This window comes from Rutidosis leptorrhynchoides, chromosome 7 (assembly GCF_046630445.1).
Source record: "Rutidosis leptorrhynchoides isolate AG116_Rl617_1_P2 chromosome 7, CSIRO_AGI_Rlap_v1, whole genome shotgun sequence".
Classification (NCBI taxonomy): domain Eukaryota; kingdom Viridiplantae; phylum Streptophyta; class Magnoliopsida; order Asterales; family Asteraceae; genus Rutidosis; species Rutidosis leptorrhynchoides.
This window is the reverse complement of record NC_092339.1, coordinates 16283093-16306555: the sequence shown is the minus strand read 5'-3', so window position 1 is coordinate 16306555 and position 23463 is coordinate 16283093. Positions and strand designations below refer to the sequence as shown.

General features: G+C 35.0%; 3 protein-coding genes across 4 annotated transcripts; 1 reads left to right on the top strand and 2 right to left on the bottom strand.

The window, feature by feature from the left end:
• Positions 1-11635: 11635 nt before the first annotated feature.
• On the bottom strand, positions 11636-14543 carry LOC139858075 (U2 small nuclear ribonucleoprotein A'). 2 transcript variants are annotated; one of them, XM_071846925.1, is made up of 8 exons: positions 14368-14543; positions 14224-14264; positions 13994-14123; positions 13700-13905; positions 12899-13066; positions 12544-12594; positions 12244-12342; positions 11636-11866 (listed from the first exon to the last, which is right to left on the bottom strand). In XM_071846925.1, exons 1-8 carry the CDS (start codon positions 14447-14449, stop codon positions 11864-11866), a joined length of 780 nt encoding a protein of 259 aa, XP_071703026.1. In that variant the 5' UTR covers positions 14450-14543; the 3' UTR covers positions 11636-11863. The 2 variants fall into 2 exon arrangements, with proteins under 2 accessions (XP_071703026.1, XP_071703027.1); XM_071846926.1 differs by having other exon boundaries at positions 11636-11863.
• Positions 14544-16953: 2410 nt separating this feature from the next.
• On the bottom strand, positions 16954-18546 carry LOC139858869 (uncharacterized). The gene is made up of 3 exons (XM_071847706.1): positions 18404-18546; positions 17974-18078; positions 16954-17140 (listed from the first exon to the last, which is right to left on the bottom strand). Exons 1-3 carry the CDS (start codon positions 18470-18472, stop codon positions 17099-17101), a joined length of 216 nt encoding a protein of 71 aa, XP_071703807.1. The 5' UTR covers positions 18473-18546; the 3' UTR covers positions 16954-17098.
• Positions 18547-22738: 4192 nt separating this feature from the next.
• LOC139858980 (uncharacterized) lies at positions 22739-23463 on the top strand. Its single transcript, XM_071847804.1, has 2 exons — positions 22739-23266; positions 23353-23463. The coding sequence occupies exons 1-2, from the start codon at positions 22739-22741 to the stop codon at positions 23461-23463; spliced, it is 639 nt and encodes a 212-aa protein (XP_071703905.1).

Sequence of the window (23463 nt, the reverse complement as noted above, 5' to 3'; positions counted from 1 at the left end):
CATTTGCCTTCCCCGGGTGGTAACGAATCTCAAAGTCATAATCATTCAACAATTCAATCCACCTACGCTGCCTCATATTCAGTTGTTTCTGATTAAATATGTGTTGAAGACTTTTGTGGTCGGTATATATAATACTTTTGATCCCATATAAGTAGTGCCTCCAAGTCTTTAATGCAAAAACAACCGCGCCTAATTCCAAATCATGCGTCGTATAATTTTGTTCGTGAATCTTCAATTGTCTAGACGCATAAGCAATCACCTTCGTTCGTTGCATTAATACACAACCGATACCTTGCTTTGATGCGTCACAATAAATCACAAAATCATCATTCCCTTCAGGCAATGACAATATAGGTTCCGTAGTTAGCTTTTTCTTCAATAACTGAAACGCTTTCTCTTGTTCATCATTCCATTCAAATTTCTTCCCTTTATGCGTTAATGCAGTCAAGGGTTTTGCTATTCTGGAAAAGTCTTGGATGAACCTTCTGTAGTAACCGGCTAGTCCTAAAAACTGGCGTATGTGTTTCGGAGTTTTCGGGGTTTCCCACTTTTCAACAGTTTCTATCTTTGCCGGATCCACCTTAATACCTTCTTTGTTCACTATGTGACCGAGGAATTGAACTTCTTCCAACCAAAATGCACACTTTGAAAACCTTGTGTACAATTCTTCCTTTCTCAATACTTTTAACACATTTCTCAAATGTTCACCGTGTTCTTGGTCATTCTTTGAGTAAATAAGTATGTCATCAATGAAAACAATGACAAACTTGTCAAGGTATGATCCACACACTCGGTTCATAAGGTCCATGAACACAGCTGGTGCATTAGTTAAACCAAACGGCATGACCATAAACTCGTAATGACCGTAACGTGTTCTGAAAGCAGTCTTTGGAATATCATCTTCTTTCACCCGCATTTGATGATACCCGGAACGTAAGTCAATCTTTGAATAAACAGACGAGCCTTGTAGTTGATCAAATAAGTCGTCGATTCTCGGTAGTGGGTAGCGGTTCTTGATGGTAAGTTTGTTCAACTCTCGGTAGTCGATACACAACCTGAATGTACCATCTTTCTTCTTGACAAACAAAACAGGAGCTCCCCACGGTGATGTGCTTGGTCGAATGAAACCACGCTCTAAAAGTTCTTGTAATTGGCTTTGCAGTTCTTTCATCTCGCTGGGTGCGAGTCTGTAAGGAGCACGAGTTATTGGTGCAGCTCCTGGTACAAGATCTATTTGAAATTCAACGGATCGATGTGGGGGTAATCCCGGTAATTCTTTCGGAAATACATCGGGAAATGCTTTTGCAATGGGAACATCATTGATGCTCTTTTCTTCAGTTTGTACTTTCTCGACGTGTGCTAGAACAGCATAGCAACCTTTTCTTATTAGTTTTTGTGCCTTCAAATTACTAATAAGATGTAGCTTCGTGTTGCCCTTTTCTCCGTACACCATTAAGGGTTTTTCTTTTTCTCGTATAATGCGAATTGCATTTTTGTAACAAACGATCTCTGCTTTCACTTCTTTCAACCAGTCCATACCGATTATCACATCAAAACTCCCTAACTCTACTGGTATCAAATCAATCTTAAATGTTTCGCTAACCAGTTTAATTTCTCGATTCCGACATATATTATCTGCTGAAATTAATTTACCATTTGCTAATTCGAGTAAAAATTTACTATCCAAAGGCGTCAATGGACAACTTAATTTAGCACAAAAATCTCTACTCATATAGCTTCTATCCGCACCCGAATCAAATAAAGCGTAAGCAGGTTTATTGTCAATAAGAAACGTACACGTAACAAGCTCCGGGTCTTCCTGTGCCTCTGCTGTATTAATATTGAAAACTCTTCCGCGGCCTTGTCCATTCGTGTTCTCCTGGTTCGGGCAATTTCTAATAATGTGGCCCGGTTTTCCACATTTATAACAAACTACATTGGCATAACTTGCTCCGACACTACTTGCTCTGCCATTACTCATTCCGACACCATTTGTTCCTTTCGTTCTATTAACCCCTGGTCCGTAGACCTCACACTTCGCCGCGCTATGACCATTTCTTTTACACTTGTTGCAAAATTTGGTGCAGAACCCCGAGTGATACTTTTCACACCTTTGGCATAGCTGCTTCTGATTGTTGTTGTTGTTGCGGTTATTATTGTTATTGGGATGATTGTTGTAGTTGCTGTTGTTGTTGTTGTTGTTGTTGGGCCGTTTGTTGTAGTTGCGATTGATGTTGCGATTGTTGGGATAATTGTTGCGATTATTGTTGTAATTGCTGTTGTTGTTGTATTGGTGATTCTTATCACCGTTTTCCTCCCACTTTCTTTTGACTTGCTTCACATTGGCCTCTTCAGCAGTCTGTTCTTTAATCCTTTCTTCAATCTGGTTCACTAGTTTGTGAGCCATTCTACATGCCTGTTGTATGGAGGTGGGCTCGTGTGAACTTATATCTTCTTGGATTCTTTCCGGTAATCCTTTCACAAACGCGTCGATCTTCTCTTCCTCATCTTCGAATGCTCCCGGACACAATAGGCACAATTTTGTGAATCGTCTTTCGTACGTGGTAATATCAAATCCTTGGGTTCGTAACCCTCTAAGTTCTGTCTTGAGCTTATTGACCTCGGTTCTGGGACGGTACTTCTCGTTCATCAAGTGCTTGAATGCTGACCATGGTAGTGCGTACGCATCGTCTTGTCCCACGTGCTCTAGATAGGTATTCCACCATGTTAACGCAGAACCTGTGAAGGTATGCGTAGCGTACTCTACTTTGTCCTCTTCAGTACACTTACTTATGGCAAACACCGATTCGACCTTCTCGGTCCACCGTTTCAATCCGATCGGTCCTTCGGTTCCATCAAATTCCAAAGGTTTGCAGGCAGTGAATTCTTTGTAGGTGCATCCTACACGATTTCCTGTACTGCTAGATCCAAGGTTATTGTTGGTATGTAGCGCAGCCTGTACTGCGGCTATGTTTGAAGCTAGAAAAGTACGGAATTCCTCTTCATTCATATTCATGGTGTGTCGAGTAGTCGGTGCCATTTCCTTCAAAATAGTCAAATGGAACAAGTTAATCATACAGAATATTAAGAGTAGTTAATAGTATTTCGTAGCATAATATGAACTCATTTATAAAAGCTTTTTCTTCATATTAGCATTTTATAAGTTTAAATTCGGGTAGTACCTACCCGTTAAGTTCATACTTAGTAGCTAATATACAATTCAACTACTACAATTCTATATGAAAAACTGATTATAATAATATTTCACGTTCAAACTTTTACACAATATTTTACAAACTTACAATACCGCTTATTTTACATATAGCATGAAATATAGCACACAATAAATTTGATACAAGATGGTTGTGAAGATAATTCTAGCTAGTACACAAGTCGTTCAGCAAAGGCAATAAAGACACGTAATTCATACGTCCAGAAACAAGTCATGCATTCTGGTTTTACTAGGATTACTTCCCATCCTTGGTCTTATGGAACATAACCATTATGGCCATTGATAAGACAGCGTGTTGTAACGTCGTCAAAGGGACGAGGGTTACGTAATGTCCAACAGTCCTGTAACAATCTAAAAACCTCATTTCTTACCCCAATTACCGACTCCGTCACTTGTGGGAACGTTTTGTTTAATAGTTGTAGCCTAATGTTCTTGTTCTCACTTTGGTGAGAAGCGAACATTACTAATCCGTAAGCATAACATGCTTCTTTATGTTTCATGTTAGCCGCTTTTTCTAAATCACGAAGTCCAATATTCGGATATATTGAGTCAAAATAATTTCTTAACCCATTGCGTAAAATAGCATTTGGGTTCCCCGCAATATATGCGTCAAAGTAAACACATCGTAACTTATGGATTTCCCAATGTGATATCCCCCATCTTTCGAACGAAAGCCTTTTATAAACCAAGGCATTCTTGGAACGTTCTTCGAATGTCTTACAAACTGATCTCGCCTTAAATAGTTGTGCCGAAGAATTCTGACCGACTCTAGACAAGATTTCATCAATCATGTCTCCGGGTAGGTCTCTTAAAATATTGGGTTGTCTATCCATTTTGTGTTTTTATACTGTAAAATATACAAGAGTTAGATTCATAAAAAAAATACTTATTAATACAAGCAATTTTTACATATATCATAAAGCATAAGAACGCTATATTACATATATTACACCACACGAATACAACTATCTTATTCCGACTCGCTTGCTTCTTCTTCTTCTTCTTCTTCTTCGGTTTTGGTTCGTTTTGCCAAGTTTCTAGGGATATATGATGTTCCCCTAATACGAGCCGTTGTTTTCCACATTGGTTTAGAAAAACCTGGTGGTTTAGAGGTTCCCGGGTCATTGTTACAACTTAAGGACTTCGGGGGTTAACGATATATATAAAGTTCATCGGGGTTGGAATTAGATTTCTCTATTTTTATGCCCTTTCCCTTATTATTTTCTTTTGCCTTTTTAAAATCAGTTGGGGTAATTTCTATAACATCATCGGAATTCTCGTCGGAATCCGATTCATCGGAGAATTGGTAATCCTCCCAATATTTTGCTTCCTTGGCGGAAACACCATTGACCATAATTAACCTTGGTCGGTTGGTTGAGGATTTTATTTTACTTAACCGTTTTATTATTTCCCCCACCGGTTCTATTTCTTCATCCTGTTCCGATTCTTCTTCCGGTTCCGATTCTTCTTCCGGTTCCGATTCTTCTTCCGGTTCTGACTCTTCTTCCGGTTCCTCTTCGGGAACTTGTGAATCAGTCCACGAATCATTCCAATTTACATTTGACTCTTCATTATTATTAGGTGAGTTAATGAGAATTGTTCTAGAGGTAGACATCTATCACATAATATCAAACGCGTTAAGAGATTAATATATCACATAATATTCACATGTTAAAAATATATAGTTTCCAACAAAATTTGTTAAGCAATCATTTTTCAAGTAAACACGGTCGAAGTCCAGACTCACTAATGCATCCTAGCAAACTCGATAAGACACACTAATGCAAAATTCTGGTTCTCTAAGACCAACGCTCGGATACCAACTGAAATGTCCCGTTCTTATTGATTAAAAACGTTCCATATTAATTGATTTTGTTGCGAGGTTTTGACCTCTATATGAGACGTTTTTCAAAGACTGCATTCATTTTTAAAACAAACCATAACCTTTATTTCATAGATAAAGGTTTTAAAAAGCTTTACGTAGATTATCAAATAATGATAATCTAAAATATCATGTTTACACACGACCATTACATAATGGTTTACAATACAAATATGTTACAACAAAATAAGTTTCTTGAATGCAGTTTTTACACAATATCATACAAGCATGGACTCCAAATCTCATCCTTATTTAAGTATGCGACAGCGGAAGCTCTTAATAATCACCTGAGAATAATCATGCTTAAAACGTCAACAAAAATGTTGGTGAGTTATAGGTTTAACCTATATATATCAAATCATAATAATAGACCACAAGATTTCATATTTCAATACACATCCCATACATAGAGATAAAAATCATTCATATGGTGAACACCTGGTAACCGACATTAACAAGATGCATATATAAGAATATCCCCATCATTCCGGGACACCCTTCGGATATGATATAAATTTTGAAGTACTAAAGCATCCGGTACTTTGGATGGGGCTTGTTGGGCCCGATAGATCTATCTTTAGGATTCGCGTCAATTAGGGTGTCTGTTCCCTAATTCTTAGATTACCAGATTTCATAAAAAGGGGCATATTCGATTTCGATAATTCAACCATAGAATGTAGTTTCACGTACTTGTGTCTATTTTGTAAATCATTTATAAAACCTGCATGTATTCTCATCCCAAAAATATTAGATTTTAAAAGTGGGACTATAACTCACTTTCACAGATTTTTACTTCGTCAGAAAGTAAGACTTGGCTACTGGTTGATTCACGAACCTATAACAATATATACATATATATCAAAGTATGTTCAAAATATATTTACAACACTTTTAATATATTTTGATGTTTTAAGTTTATTAAGTCAGTTGTCCTCGTTAGTAACCTACAACTAGTTGTCCACAGTTAGATGTACAGAAATAAATTGATAAATATTATCTTGAATCAATCCACGACCCAGTGTATACGTATCTCAGTATTGATCACAACTCAAACTATATATATTTTGGAATCAACCTCAACCCTGTATAGCTAACTCCAACATTCACATATAGAGTGTCTATGGTTGTTCCGAAATATATATAGATGTGTCGACATGATAGGTCGAAACATTGTATACGTGTCTATGGTATCTCAAGATTACATAATATACAATACAAGTTGATTAAGTTATGGTTGGAATAGATTTGTTACCAATTTTCACGTAGCTAAAATGAGAAAAATTATCCAATCTTGTTTTACCCATAACTTCTTCATTTTAAATCCGTTTTGAGTGAATCAAATTGCTATGGTTTCATATTGAACTCAATTTTATGAATCTAAACAGAAAAAGTATAGGTTTATAGTCGAAAAAATAAGTTACAAGTCATTTTTGTAAAGGTAGTCATTTCAGTCGAAAGAACGACGTCTAGATGACCATTTTAGAAAACATACTTTCACTTTGAGTTTAACCATAATTTTTGGATATAGTTTCATGTTCATAATAAAAATCATTTTCTCAGAATAACAACTTTTAAATCAAAGTTTATCATAGTTTTTAATTAACTAACCCAAAACAGCCCGCGGTGTTACTACGACGGCGTAAATCCGGTTTTACGGTGTTTTTCGTGTTTCCAGGTTTTAAATCATTAAGTTAGCATATCATATAGATATAGAACATGTGTTTAGTTGATTTTAAAAGTCACGTTAGAAGGATTAACTTTTGTTTGCGAACAAGTTTAGAATTAACTAAACTTTGTTCTAGTGATTACAAGTTTAAACCTTCAAATAAGATAGCTTTATATGTATGAATCGAATGATGTTATGAACATCAATACTACCTTAAGTTCCTTGGATAAACCTACTGGAAAAGAGAAAAATGGATCTAGCTTCAACGGATCCTTGGATGGCTCGAAGTTCTTGAAGCAGAATCATGACACGAAAACAAGTTCAAGTAAGATCATCACTTGAAATAATATTGTTATAGTTATAGAAATTGAACCAAAGTTTGAATATGATTATTACCTTGTATTAGAATGATAACCTACTGTAAGAAACAAAGATTTTTTGAGGTTGGATGATCACCTTACAAGATTGGAAGTGAGCTAGCAAACTTGAAAGTATTCTTGATTTTATGTAACTAGAACTTGTAGAATATATGAAGAACACTTAGAACTTGAAGATAGAACTTGAGAGAGATCAATTAGATGAATAAAATTGAAGAATGAAAGTGTTTGTAGGTGTTTTTGGTCGTTGGTGTATGGATTAGATATAAAGGATATGTAATTTTGTTTTCATGTAAATAAGTCATGAATGATTACTCATATTTTTGTAATTTTATGAGATATTTCATGCTAGTTGCCAAATGATGGTTCCCACATGTGTTAGGTGACTCACATGGGCTGCTAAGAGCTGATCATTGGAGTGTATATACCAATAGTACATACATCTAAAAGCTGTGTATTGTACGAGTACGAATACGGGTGCATACGAGTAGAATTGTTGATGAAACTGAACGAGGATGTAATTGTAAGCATTTTTGTTAAGTAGAAGTATTTTGATAAGTGTATTGAAGTCTTTCAAAAGTGTATAATTACATATTAAAACACTACATGTATATACATTTTAACTGAGTCGTTAAGTCATCGTTAGTCGTTACATGTAAGTGTTGTTTTGAAACCTTTAGGTTAACGATCTTGTTAAATGTTGTTAACCCAATGTTTATAATATCAAATGAGATTTTAAATTATTATATTATCATGATATTATCATGTATGAATATCTCTTAATATGATATATATCCATTAAATGTCTTTACAACGATAATCGTTACATATATGTCTCGTTTAAAAATCATTAAGTTAGTAGTCTTGTTTTTACATATGTAGTTCATTGTTAATATACTTAATGATATGTTTACTTATCATAGTATCATGTTAAATATATATATATATCCATATATATGTCATCATATAGTTTTTACAAGTTTTAACGTTCGTGAATCGCCGGTCAACTTGGGTGGTCAATTGTCTATATGAAACATATTTCAATTAATCAAGTCTTAACAAGTTTGATTGCTTAACATGTTGGAAACATTTAATCATGTAAATATCAATCTCAATTAATATATATAAACATGGAAAAGTTCGGGTCACTACAGCTAGACGCCAATATATGTCTGTATAGTTTTCTAGATGTTATGTCATGCACAAGTGGGAGTTTGTTGGTTCAGTGTGCACGTCATAACACAAATCTATACTACCGCATATGTACAAGCCTATGGGGTCACACACTATAAGCACTTAGACACCGATTATAATATATTGTTGATATATAATTATAACCTATAGTTCGAAAAGTATAATTTAATTAAATATGATTTAATTAAATATACAATATTCAATGGACCATTGAACCATTATATATTATGTGGGCTTATTATTATTTAAAGATAATAAAAGAAAATTATGGGCCTAATGGTTAAACTCGTTATCCACTGAAAAGTTACATAAATCTAAATATAAATTAATATAAATTAAAGGTTAGTTGACCTTGGTGGGTGGTAGCCGAAATACAATAAAAAAAAGGGGGTTTCACTTTTGTTTTTCATACGGCAAAAGGGAATGAAAAGAAAAGTGGTTTTTTGTGATTATTGTTTTTAGCCGAAAAAAAATAAGAAAAGTTGTTATTGTTTTTGGATGATCAACGCATAGCAAAGAAAGAAAAAGAGTTTTATTAATTTTTCTTTTGATGTACCAATACAAAAGAAAGAGATAGAAACCTTTTTGTTGCGTAAGCATCAATTTGCTTTTGGTTAAGTTTTGGTTCGACATTAATAACAAGAACAAAATTGGATTTTGTATCTTGTTGTATTTGGGTTATATATACGGACTAGCATTCGATTGGTGTTGTTTGACGTGCTTGTGGATCAACCATAGAGATATTCATACACTTTGAATATTTGTTTCAACCTAAACGTGGACAATTGTTTCTACCATTCTTGCATCGCTTGCTTAAGGTATATCTAAACTCCACTTTGTGATTTATTTATTTGACAATTATTAGTGGTGTAATTGGATCTTGTTGGGAACCGTTAATCGTGTGAATGTTTAATTGAAAGTTTTTATTTAATAAAATAATTGACATTTATTTTTATCGTTTCGTTGCGTTTATAATTTTAAAAGTACACACGAAAACAGATGACAATACACACTTGAATGAATGAATAAAATAAATAAAATAACTTAATATATAAATTAAATTTGCAGTTTAGTTCCTCATGTTCTTTTTCTTCTTTTCAGCAACAGCACCAAAGAATCATCTTTTAAACTTCAGCCATAACTTTAACTTTGGCAAAATGACTCCAAGGTCTCTGCATATCTTAACCCAGAAATTAGAACATGAAGAATAAAAAATATAGTTAGATTGTTGTTCAATTTAACATCCCCTCAATCTAACTATGGAAAAGATTAAACAAAGTTAATCTTTCACACAACAAGCCATGTTGTGTACCATTTAACCTTTTGATAGGTCAGATCATAATGAGAATTGAAGATATAAGAGATAGAATGAGATTTGGGTGAAAAGAGAACAGACTCGGTTTCGGAGCTCTTCGGTTTGTGAGAAATTATATTGGTTACTATGATTCAGTACAAAGTGCCAACCGTGGAGTTTTTAGACCAAGTTATGACGACATAGTTCTAACCTTCTGAGAAAAATTCCCTTGGTTAGTATTAGCGGTGTATAATGTAATGGAATCTGACGCGGTCCAAAATCACCTGCCAGTTGAATCTCGATTAAGACACTACTATCTGGGGGCGGACTTTCTAAGTAACTAGGAGTGTAGGTTCTGTGTGTTGCAATGGAGATTATTGTGATTAATGCATTTTACTGAAAACGTGTAATCGAGGGTATGGTAGTTGTTTTGGGTATAAAATCTCCGTTTGTGTAGCTGCAACTTATGACATTTGTTTTACCGTACTTGTAGAATTTTAATGTGCTTTGTTAATTGCCACAACCTGAAAGCAAGTAGTTATATGTGTTGGCTAAAACTTTAATTGATTATCAACTGATTCCATTTTGTAAGCATATAAAGAAGAGACACAATGTTTATGCTCAAGCATTTAGATCGAGGAGAACAGTAGGTATTATTATAATATGCATAGCATGTTGTTGTTAGATTTTAGTTGTTTGGTAGTGTGTTTAATACATATTGTTAAGCAGTGGTTAAATCCAAACTGCTTGTAGTGGTAAACTAAATTTAGTTGCAAATAAGTTTGATTACTTTGTGAAGTAATGGTTGGCGTTAGTAGGTTATATAGTTGGCGGAAAAAGGCTTTTGGCTGGGTTGTTCTGGGAAGATGTTGATGCTGCTAATCTTTTGCTTTTTTGCACCGGTCCTTGCTTCTGCTCTATGTGCTATCTCGTTGCGTTAATTCAGAGGTGTTGTGGCCCGTGGCGGCTTAATGAGGTAATAGTTCCTCACTTAGTATTTGTGGTTATCTAATCTGATATAAGCTGCAAACAACGACTCGATCTTGACTTATATAGTTATATGACACGCGTAATCAGGTAGCAAGAAAAAGATGGTTCCTAATGCTGAACTGATTCAAGAAGAAGGCCGAAGGCGTATATGGAACTTATTGAGCAAGAAAGGGTGAAAAGTGTAGAACCAATAGATGTTGAAGAAGAGATACCAGATGAAGTGGAAGAAGTATTAGCTGTCCCAAATGTCCTTACTAAAGAAAAGGAAGATGAGAAGGCCTATGCTGAAAAACTTTGGGGTGCAACCTGATATGTACTCCTTTTGAGAATCTGATAATCAGTTAAACCCATTTCTTATTCGGGTTTTCCGGTCTTAAACTTGTCATCTTGTATTGGAAAACTGTGTTTTTAGTTGCAATGGTTTTAGAATTATATCATCCCTTTATCTGTTTTTTCACAATTTATGTTGGATTTTTACTTTTGTTTTCCCCTTGAAGTTTGTATTGGAAAGAGACTACTTAACCACAGTAGTAACTACATTAGTGTAAACTAACATTCGTCTCACAATTTTTTCCTTAATCATACAAAATGAAGTTTGCTAGTTTTTGTTGTATAATGACATTTACGGAGTATATAGTTTTATTATTCTTTAAGCAAACTAACCACTGAACGTTAAAATTCAGATTGACGATGTACATTAAAAAATATTACTGTATATCATTTAAAAAATTGTAAATTATATACGGTTTCAGTTTACTTTTTAGTTCAGCTATTTAACCAAATTAGCTACTTGGACTATAACTTATCAACAACAAAACAAGTTTATGGCAAGTGACAACTTATGATGAGCTGATGACAAGCTGGTTAAGGCTGAATGGTACCCCAAGCAACTTAGCCAGATTATAAAAAATGATCCCACCTATATTTACTCACAAACTCATTTTTTGAACCGAACAGGGTATTAATGACAAAAAAAAAAGGTTAAAACATAAGTCACAAAACTAATAAGGATGCAGCATGCCAGTTCCTGTTTTTACACCAAAATACGAGTACATTTTTGTTTTGTGGGCAAGTTCTCTATTTTTGAATTACAAAAGCACTCGAATACTAGTTTCAACTAAACATATAAGTGATATCATAGATCGAAAAAAACAGTGAATCTGTTTCCCAACTTCTCAACTCCTCGCACTGCGCCATCTACAAGCCCATTGATCTCAGGAACCACTCACTACTGAAACATTTCATAGACAAATAAAAAGTTAGGGTTAAAATATGGATAAAAGAACATACGGACAAGGTAGATATCAGGTTGGTTAACACATTCGGTCAAAATATGTAAATGCTTCAGGGGCCAATGCAGGTTCAGTCCAACCCTTACTATTGCATTTAATAAATGAACTAATGTATTCAATTTCGTACACAAAAAGTATTATCAAAAAATAAAATGATTTGTTTAGAATAGAGCCAATTTAGGAAGCCATAAATACTAGTAGTATATTTTTAAAAATATTTAAACCATTAAAGTTGTTGCATCTGATCAATACCTTTGTAATGAATATAAACATAATTAAATAATTAAATCCCAGAATTATAAACATGATTTAGTACCTGCTCCATGTCTGTAGGACCATCGTTTTTCTTTGCAGTTTCTGTGTCAGTAGTGTTTCCAATATTAAGATCAGCTGGAACTTGACCAGACCTCAAGGCCTGTTTAATACACCAATATTACAGTATCATATTAAACAATCAATAAATAATGGAAATGAGAACATTCAAAAATAGGATGATTTATTTTATTGACAGAAAACTCTATAGAGAAATTCACACATTATTACTATATATTAAATGATAAATGATGACATTCCTTGACATACCAATTCACGATTGTAATGTATAACAAAATATCACCTGTTCAAGTCTTGCTACTTCTTCAAGTGTTTGGGAATTCACAATCGCCGCCTGCACATAAAAATTCGCCATAGTTAGATATTGGACATCAAGATGACACACTCATCAATTTACTCAATGATATCAAATTCAGTCCTAAATATAGTTACAACCACACATGATATATAGTATGATTACAATCACACATGGTAGAGGTTGCAGAGTGAGCCGTCGGCAAGGTAACATGTTAACATAAGTTCAAGTAACTCAAAATGGACCTGGTTAGGTTAGCCCTAAACACTTATGTTACAGAAACTTAATATGATAACACTAACTTTTGAATAAAAATGTAAAATTAAGAAGATGTAATTAGTACCTTTATAGCTATAATCTGTTCTGGGGTGGGGCCCGCAGGTTTAGATGGCTCCTCTTCCATGGGCTCCTCGGTCGGAACCTCACCAGGTACAAATGTCCTTGCAGACTCCTTTTTAGCCTCCTCTTCAGCCTCCTCTGATGCAAATAACTTGGTTGCCTCAATCCGTTCCTATCAACAATAATATAACATCAGAAACAACCTTCTGAAGATAAAATTAATGGCATAAGATACTTAATAGAAAAAAGAGAGATTGAGTTAGAATTGTATTTGCAGCTAGTAGCATACAATGATCAGGTAGGCATTAATTTATAAGATTTTTATGAGCATTAGCAACAACAGAACATCACACACATACATGTAATTGTAAGTGATACCATTATATTTGATGCTAGCTAGTTTGCAGACTAATAGACTGTTAATAGCATAATTTACATAAAGTTCTACTTCCACCTTTGATACTTAACTTAGACAGATACTACTGAGAGGAAAGTAAATAAAAAACAGTTCTCATATATAGGAACAGTTTCTACCAAATAAAGTTAGTTCTAAATACTTTTATTCCACAAAGTGGTGAAAAATATAGCATAAGAACAATAGTAATGATACGAAGTATATCTATGCTAGCAGCAAATACTAGAAATGTAAATAAGTCGAGCTACACGAGCTCGACTCGTTGAAAGCTCTATTCGGGCCGAATGAAGGACCATTAAAGTCCACCATTCATCCCGAGCAATCAAACATCATAATCTCAATGACAATACGTTGTAGAGAACAATCGATAGTTAGGTTTAATGACAATACCTTTTGTTTGATCTTCCTAAAATCAAGCACACGCAAAGACTTCAACTTGTGGATGACATACAATCGATAGTTAGGTTTCTTCGTAATGTTATTATCCAGCAAACTCAAGTACTGGAGCTTCGATAATGAAGCGAGTGGATCAATCTCAACCAGATTAACAAGCCGATTGTTAGTTAATACCAACGAGTGCAGTTTTGGCAAAAACTCTATATATTTTAAACACCACAACTTGTTAGCACACATAAAACAACATCAAAACCTAATAAATAAAATAAACGATAAGCATTGTAGTACCTCCAATGTTAGGGTTAATACGAGTAATCCTGTTGTTATTAAGCAACAACGTTCCAAGTCGGTTCAAATTCGGAAAGTTTTCAAGCTTAACAATCTCATTATCAGACAAATCAATAGTATCAAATTGATCCTGTTCATAATAAAAAAAAAATGCAGTAATTAATTATTATTATTAATTAAACTATAAATTTAAGTCAAAAACCTAGAAATCCGAAATATGAATTACTGACCTCAGTAGCGCCTAAATTCTCAATCACGGGGATTTTATTACCTGTAAATCGAGAAGAAATTAAAACAAGTAAAGTAAAGAATAGATAGATACAGATATATACGTACAGAAATTAGGTTAAAGTAAAAACGGAAAAGAGTAAAACCTCGAAGATCTAATTCACGTTCGCGAAGCGCATTGAAGAAGTGAGGGCTCTTCCAGATCAAATCTGCTGTAAGTCGCACCATTTTTTGTGATTGTTGTTGTTGTTGCTGCTGCTGGTTGTTTGGGTTTTGTGAACCAGGGAGTATGAAATAGTAATGGTGGCTAAAACCCCAAAAACATAAAGAGAAGGTTGAGGATGTCTTTTTCAAAAAAAATCGTGTTTCTTCGTTAATTCACAAAATAGTACTCCACGACCGTAGCGGATTTGGCCCATTAAAAAGAAAAAAACCCCTAGATTTGAGCCCAATATTACTAACGTGAACACAAACTAATACGAGTAATTTCTCCCCTCCCAATGTAAAGGTTCTTTCAATAGAATTAGATGATTTAGTATTGAATGGTTCGAATGATTCAAAGATTTCGAATGAAGTTGCTTGTGAATATAAATAATCCGTTTGATAATTCTTTTGAACGAATAATGTGAATGATGAAAAATTACTTTATTAACCTTTGACATGAATAAATCTACAATATATTTGTTTGATAAATATTTTTTATATAACTTAAAGACCATACTACATAAAATTTATGTGTTTAATAATTAAGAGATAGTTTCAGCTCTCAATGATTCAGCACTGAATGTTGAACCATTCACATCATCTGTCATTCAGAGATCAGAAACAAACGCGTTGAATGTTGAATGGTTTAGCATTCAACGCTGAACCATTTAATTAAGAGGTAAACAAACTTACCCTAATTGTCGCCATATTAAAAAATACACCCCAGATTACTTCTCTGATAGCAAACAATGAATTTAAGACATTCTGAAGAAAAAATTGACAAATAAATTGGGACACGTGAAGTATAATCAAAATGATACGGGATACCTTTATGATCATATGTTTACTAGAAAGAGAGTGAAAAACAACTTGTTCTCAAATAAAAAAAAAAAATAGAAGGCAAGTAATTTTATAATTATATACCAAACTAGCAAAAAAACAACCAAATAACAACGAAACCCAATAACAAACAACGACTTACACCACACCACGGCACTACAAACCCTTTCGCCCTAAATTTCAAGTTACACCCAAAGTAAAAACGAAATGGCATAAGAACATGAGTGTCCACAACTTGAATCCACGTCATTTTATTTAATTTATGTATATTAAGACATTTACAATAAATAAATAAATAAATAAATACTTTAGTTATTTAATATAATTACCTCATACCTCCCTTTGAGATATTGGGTATTATTATTGTTGATTATTTAATTGAAAATAAAATTAAAAATATAACATAATAATTAGACTAGATTATTATTAAAAAATGATTTTAATTATATACATTAAAAAGGAATTAGTTGATAAATTACAAGTTTAAGAAAAACCAAACCTATATTCCAATAAAAACATTCCCACGTCTAGTCAATTCATTGCCAATCCATTGGCAACTTTGGGAATGCTTAGCCAATCCATTTACGTCTCTCAGTTCGTGGATGTTAAGCATTTTGCATCACAGATGAAATTGTTGTAAACACTTGTACAATTTGTTTTAAGATTTGTACTATAATTTAGTTTATTAATTTTTAGTGATTGATGAATGGTGTGATAGTTAGAATTTAAGAGTTGATATGTGATGAGTTAGTCATTGGAAAAAATGAGTTATGTAACAGTATGTTAATATGAAGAATGATGTCATGAATGAAATATAGAATGCTCTAACGCAAACAACTAATAATTAACAAGTGTTACACTGAGCGACAATCCACATAACATTTACAAAACCACAAGGATGATGATATGCATACTATATTTGTAAACCAAAAGGATAATAATCTACGTCAAATGAAAACTTTAGGAGTGAGTCTAGTGAATAGAAATAAATTACATGCACGACCCTTGTAATTCCCTACATAGTACATATATAGAAATACATATTTTACCAAGTAATATATAGAATGTTTATCTTCAAATATATAGAATAGAAATAGAAATAGAAATAGAATTAGAATGTTTACTAATGATTAAGTATGCTACAAAATAACAATTCAATACAGTACTAGTTAAACTAAAAATGTATAGAAGTAATAAGATTACAACGATAATTTATTAATGAGCGTGCGCTTGATTCAAAATGGGAGATGGAAAAAAGAAAAATAACCAATGCAATTGGCATTCTCAAACATTTATCAGCCAGTAATGTTGTTCCTGTTTTTTTACAACAGTTTGGATTCGCCCAGGGGAACTTAACTACCCACACGATTATCTCCCGCAGTTGTATAACCCGCCCCAACTACTACTCTGGAGGAAACTCAGACCAATCCGAGGGCATGGCCGGTAAAAATCCCCAACCCAGCGCGCACGCAACGCAATGTGCGAAAGGCGACCTTGGATGGATTTCAAGGTCAGGGGATAACCTTGTGTGCAATGTTGTAGTCCCAGGAGTCGAACTCCTGAGTTCTAACAAAGATACCACTTGGTCTACAACATAAGGTTATGTTGTTATGTAAATCTGTTTATTTTGGATAGCCATCTGTATTTCTATTTAATAAATTTTATCACGTCACATGACTAACATAAAGTGATAAAGAAAACAAGCTACCATGTTACAGTTTTTGTCATGAGAATGACAACAGCATTGTTAGTCGTAAAAATCTCCCATAGTACCAAATTTCCTGCGAAACCTACAACATAACTTGACTGAAGTCAAACTACAAACTCTGTGAACTAATAACCTTTATTCCCACGGATCCTTGCTCTCATATCAACCTGCCATATGAAAGAAAAACAAGGTTGGCATCTTATTTAGAAGAACTAAGTGCATGCGTTTATTATACGAATAAAGCTTGTAGAAAACAGTCATGATATGGTATTTATTTTGAAAAACCACCTGATTGGAAATAATCCTACCCTATTAAATCCAAAACTGACACCAAACTGCAAAAGACATCGATTTCAATCCATTTACCGAGATATGGGTAAAGTATTCAGTTATAAACTATCTTCAACCGATTAAACTTTACAAAAGTTGCTAAAACTGAAGGAGATCAAATGCGTCCAGAGCCCCCAAAAATCTGCTCAATTGGATACACCTTCCTCTATAGTTTATTGGAAGTTTTATATTATTTATATTGTATAGTTTTGTAGTCCAACTAAATATGCTACCTATTTATTACATCCAATGAAGGGTTAGTGGGTCAACCACACCAGGCTAGACCCAACAAGTTTTAAAATGTACTTGTATTACACACTTTTACCAAACTTGTTTCGGCCTGCTACTCAACCCCAACCACCGTATAAATTATCTCTCAACTCTCAAAGTGCCTAGTTAGTTTTAATAGCTGCACCTTATTTTCTTGAAGATTATGAGTTAAACGAACAACATTCAATAGCTCGTTTGAATTACCTAAGCAGCTAATCATATCCAAAATCAAATTATCTTTTAGTGACTAAGCTCTAATCAAATTGCTTAATTACAAGTACTTAACAACTGAAGAAACATGCTTAAAAGTAACAGGATTCTAGTCATCTAAATGTGCAAAATCTCATTGCTTATATTAGATAAACAATAGGGACAAAAAGTTATAAGGGGAAGATAATACCTGGCCTCTTTTGCAATTGAAATATGTTTCTCGGAGTCCAACACATTCACTAGAAATTAGAGGACTCTTCTCTTTAGCACACTCTCTAAAAGACCGATTCTCGACCTGCAAAACAAGTTCCCAATATTACATCATAAATGAAAATTATATTATATTGTATGTATATTTATCAAAACGAACAAGCTATTCATATCTAATCTAGTAGTTTGTGACCAAAATCTATGACATCAAAAATTTTAGTATTAATGAGAATCATATTCAACACTCAGTCTGACCTAAGTAATGAAACCCTAACTAATTACTAATTTCGAATTTAATTGATCACCGAGATTGAAGATGAAATCGAGCATGACTTTTTCTAAAACAATTGATTGACATATTAATAATAATACATACATACGCATGTGATGAATGAATAAGGTGAGAGTACCTTGACACAATCAGACTCGCTGAGACACTTGACGAGCTCCATAGCCAGCCCCTTGCAAGATTTCGCCATTTTCGTTAAACCCTTGCAGTTGTTAATTACAGGTTATGGACTTCCGGTTTTTGGTATTCGTTTCGTTTCCTTGGATCGGGGGCCTGGATTTGTTATATTGTGCATAAATATAAATATTGGCCCATTGTATAAGTTTATAATGGTAGCACAAAACTAAACTAATTAATTAATTAAAAAAATTTTTTTTTTTTTTTTTTTTTTGAAAAGCAAGTAAAGCTTTCATTCATATAATGGATAATTACAAAGCCCTATGATCTATACAATATGGAGATGCAATGTATTATGTAAAAAGTACGATAAAAAACAGGAACACACGAAAAAACATGAACGTAGAGACATTAAACACCACGTCACTTGAATGAGATAAAGCTGAGTAGGAGTTGACAGACAGTACCGCACTTGCGATGACAAAGTTGACTACTACTACACATTTAACCAAGTGAATAATGGGGATCTAAGACATGTCTTCGTGCGTCTATGCGGGCTTTGAGGCCGAATTAGCCGATACCCATTCTTTGAATGTTCAAGGATGTGTAAAACGATGGTTTGATGAGCCATTGGTGCCATTCTAATGATGATTTCTTTGATCTTTTGGAAAACCATGAAAAAGTTTGTGCTTGGATCTCGGAGAGTATAGTGGCGGGACACCAATCTTTTTTGTTAAAGACCTTGGCGTTACGGTTCTTCCATATCATGTAGGTTGTGGTCCATTTTGTCGCTTGCCAGATGTATTTACCAAGGGTCGATGTGGTGAATGTTTGATCCGTTAATGTTGTGTCATGGAGGTTGGAGAACGTGTTTGTGGGGAGGTTCCCCCAAGCTAGGATTGAGTTTCAAGTTGCTTCAGTTACAGTGCATTGGAATAAAATATGTTCCATGGATTCAACATGTGAGTTGCAAAGTGGACAAAGTATGGTATCGAGATTGATGTTTCGCTTGTCGAGTTCAACTCTAGTCGGGATTCTACCTAGTATGACCCTCCAAATGAATATGTTGATTTTTTGCGGTATGAGTTTGTTTCTTGGTGTTTTGAAGGTTGGGGTAGGTGTTTCGAGTTTGAGATTGTCGAGAATTGATGAGAGGGATTTTGTAGTGAATAATCCGGAATTATCTAAGTTCCACTTCCAAGTATCGGGGTTATCGGAAAGGATAATGGAAGAAAGAAGGTTATTTAGTTCCGACATTTCGTTAAGTGATCGTCCGTAAGGTTCTCGATTCCAATTCCAAGTTCCGGAGGTAGGCGAGTTGGAAGACGATATGCGTTCTGAGACTAATGCATTTTGATTTGATTCAAGCATGAAAAGTCTTCTGAATTGATTGCTAAAAGTTTCGCTTCCCCACCATTTTTCAAGCCAAAATTTGGTGTTGTTTCCATTCCCTAGGCGCTTTGTTATTGAGTTGGAGAAATTAGCACCAAGGTTGTCTGCGATTTTACCTGTCTTGATGATTTCATTCCAAATTGTGGAACCTGCATCATTTCTAGAAATAACGTTAGTAACAACCCCTCCCCCCTCCCCGTATATGCTCGAAATTATTTTAACCCATAATGCATTTTTTTCGTTATAAAATCTCCACCACCATTTACATAGTAGGGATATGTTTTTGCAGAAAAGAGATCCGATGTTCAACCCACCTTTATTGTAAGGTAAGAGGATGTGTTCCCATTTAATCCAGTTTATTTTGCTTTCAGATTCCGAGCCACCCCAGAAAAATTTTCTTCTTTTTGATTCAAGTATGTTAATTATTTTTACTGGAGCGTGGAATAAGGAGAAGTAATAGAGTGGGGTACTTGATAGGACGGATTTGATTAGGGTGAGGCGGCCACCATATGATATGGACTTTGCTTTCCAGTCAAAAAGACGTTTGTCGAATTTATCAATGATCGGCTGCCATGAGGATGCTTTATTAGAGGGAGTCCCAATCGGGAGTCCAAGGTATGTGAATGGGGTGGATCCGGCCGAGCAGTCGATGTACTTAGCCATCTCCTCGACGTCGTTTTTTGTGACGCCAATCCCATAGAGGTTACTTTTTTTAAGGTTTACTGTTTTTTGTGACGCCAATCCCATAGAGGTTACTTTTTTTAAGGTTTACTTTTAAGCCGGATATGTTTTCGAAGCATTTTAATAATTTGGAAATATTTTTCGCATTCCGTTTGCTCCATTCGCCAAAGAAGATTGTATCATCCGCATATTGGGGATGGGATACCACAATCTTGTCATGGCCAACACAAATACCGCGGAATTGGTCATTTTCTATGGCACGTTTGGCGAGAATGTTGAGACCTTCCGCCGCGATAATGAACAGGAACGGTGAAATAGGATCACCTTGGCGGATACCTCTACCAGGGGAGAATTCCATGGTCGGGGAACCATTGATGAGGATGGAGATTGTAGAAGAGGAGAGGCATGCGTGGATGAAGCTGATCCATTTAGTGCCGAATCCCATACTTTTCATGGTATCAAAAAGGAAGTCCCACTCGATGCAGTCGAATGACTTTTCGAAATCCACTTTAAATATGAGACCCTTTTGTTTTTTTCTTTTTAATTCGTCTATTATTTCGTTTGCTATTAGGACGCTGTCAATGATGTATCTTCCTTTGAGGAAGGCGGTCTGTTCCGTGCCAATAATTTTGTGAATTACTTTTGAGAGTCTGTTGGAAAGGATTTTTGTGAGGATTTAGTAATAGCTTCCGATTAAGCAGATGGGACGATATTCATTGAAACCGATTGGGTTGGATTTTTTTGGGATTAGTGTGAAGAAAGAGGCGTTGCAACCCTTAGAGATTTCGGAATTGCACCAAAACCAATCAAGTGCTTTGATGAGGTCCTCTGTTATCAACCACCAATATCTTTTAAAGAATTTCATATTGAAGCCATTCGGGCCGGGAGCTTTTGAGCTGTCACAGCCACTAAGTGCATCCCACACTTCACTTTCGGAGAATCGGGCTTCAAGTATGAGATTGTCTGTATCGTTTATGTAATTGCGATTGGGGTCGTTTTCAAAAGGGCAATTTCCTTTGCGTTTTTTGGATTTAAATAGTGTCTCAAACTATTTTAATGCCTCATTTTTTATTATGTGGGGATCTTCGGACCATGCTCCGTTTAATGAGATGTCGCGGATGTTGTTTTTGTTGGCTCGTCTTTTAATGAAGTTATGGAAATATTTAGTGTTTTCGTCACCTTCTAGATTCCATTTAATCTGGGCTCTTTGTTTTAACATGTTGTTTTTCTTTTTTTTCTTTTCGATGTGTTGGACCTTTTCATTTATCCAGTTTTTATGTTCGGATTCAGTTAGTTGTCTGATTTCTGCAATTTTTTCCCATTCATTTGAGGCATCAAGGTGCGAAATGATTTCGGAGTCAAGGTTGCTAAGTTGGAGACTACACTTTTTAAGTTCAAGTTTTACGTTTTTTAGTTTATTACGAAAAATACAGTCGGGTCGATTTCCGTTAACTGAGATTTGCCATGTGTTTTTGATGATGTCATCAGCATTTTTTAGTTTAAGCCATGAGTTGAAAACACGGGTAGGTTTCGGTCCAAAGTCAGTGAAGGAGTTTTTTAATAAGATCGGGCAATGATCGGAAAGGTCACGTTCGAGGGTTTTTGAGGAGATATCTGGCCAAATGTTAAGGATAGTTTCGGAGATAAGGAATCTGTCGAGTTTGCTGAATTTTTGTGTGTTGAGGCACATGCGTGTGAATTTATTTCCGGCTAGTGGAAGATCGATTAAGTTAGCGCTATTTATGAAGTTGTTAAATTTATCGGCCCAAGTTTGTTTGAAGTAGCAGTTTAAGCGTTCAGAGTTAGATCTAACTTCATTAAAGTCACCGAAGATAATGTGGGGAACATCAATGGAATCAATTAATTTTGAAAGTTCGGACCAAAATCTTAATTTTTTTGCGTGTGAATGTGGGCCATATACGTTTATCATAATCATATCGGTGTCTGACCCTGCCCATTTCCCTTTAATTGCGATAAAAAAATTCCCCTTCAATGGCGGAGTCAAATATGAAAGAAGACGAATCCCAAATTAATAATAAACCCCCCGAAGCCCCGATTGAGTCTTTTTGTATGAATTTAAAATTTGTGTTATACCAAAAGGATTCGATTAAAGAGTCATCGGATTGGCCACATTTTTTTTCTTGTAGCCCGAGGATGACCGGATTTTCTTTTTGACAAATTTGTTTGAGCCAATTGATTTTATCCGTTTGACCCAACCCGCGAATATTTAATGAAATGCGACACATTATAAAAAACTTACCAACGAATGGAGATGGTGGAAGATCAAAATTCGGGTTCCCATCGGATGCCGATGCCAAGCCCGAATTCGGTTGTGTCTTTGGTGCTACTCGTTATCTTGTTGGAATTGTGGCTCGTGTTGTCTTCTTTAGGCTTTGTTACTGCTTTTGAGGCGTTCCCGGACAGTTTGGAAGTGGAGTTTGTTTTGTGGTTAAGTTGGGAAAACTTTAGTTTTTGTCCGCTTCTCGCGCAATGCTTTATGTATAAGAATTTTGATCGCGTGCTATTCTTAGGATTCTCAGATGGTGGTTTGGTTTGGTATATCGTGGGTGGTTTAGTAACCGGAGTGGGGCGTGCAACTTTTTTGAAGTCGATGGTATTGGATGAGTACATTGGTTTCTTTATGGCTCGTGTCACATCGTGTTGTTTATTCTTTGAGTTCTCCTTTGTTTTACTCATCGGAAAGTCGTGGATAGGATATTTGCTGTGGTTATCATCGTTGGATGTTTCATCAATGGAGACCGTAGGTAAATGGCTAGGTGAATTGATTGGAATGGTTTGTTCAAGGGTAATGTCAGCATGTGTAGGTTTAGTGGGTGTGGTGTTTGACATGGGTGAAGTTTGCGTGGGTGTGATGTTTAGGGATTCGGTGGGTTCGGTGGGCCCGGTGGGTTCGTCATTACAAGGAATGGTGGGGTGATTTGTTTGTATTGCAGGAGAATCCATGTTAAGTATAATGGGTTCTATTTGTGA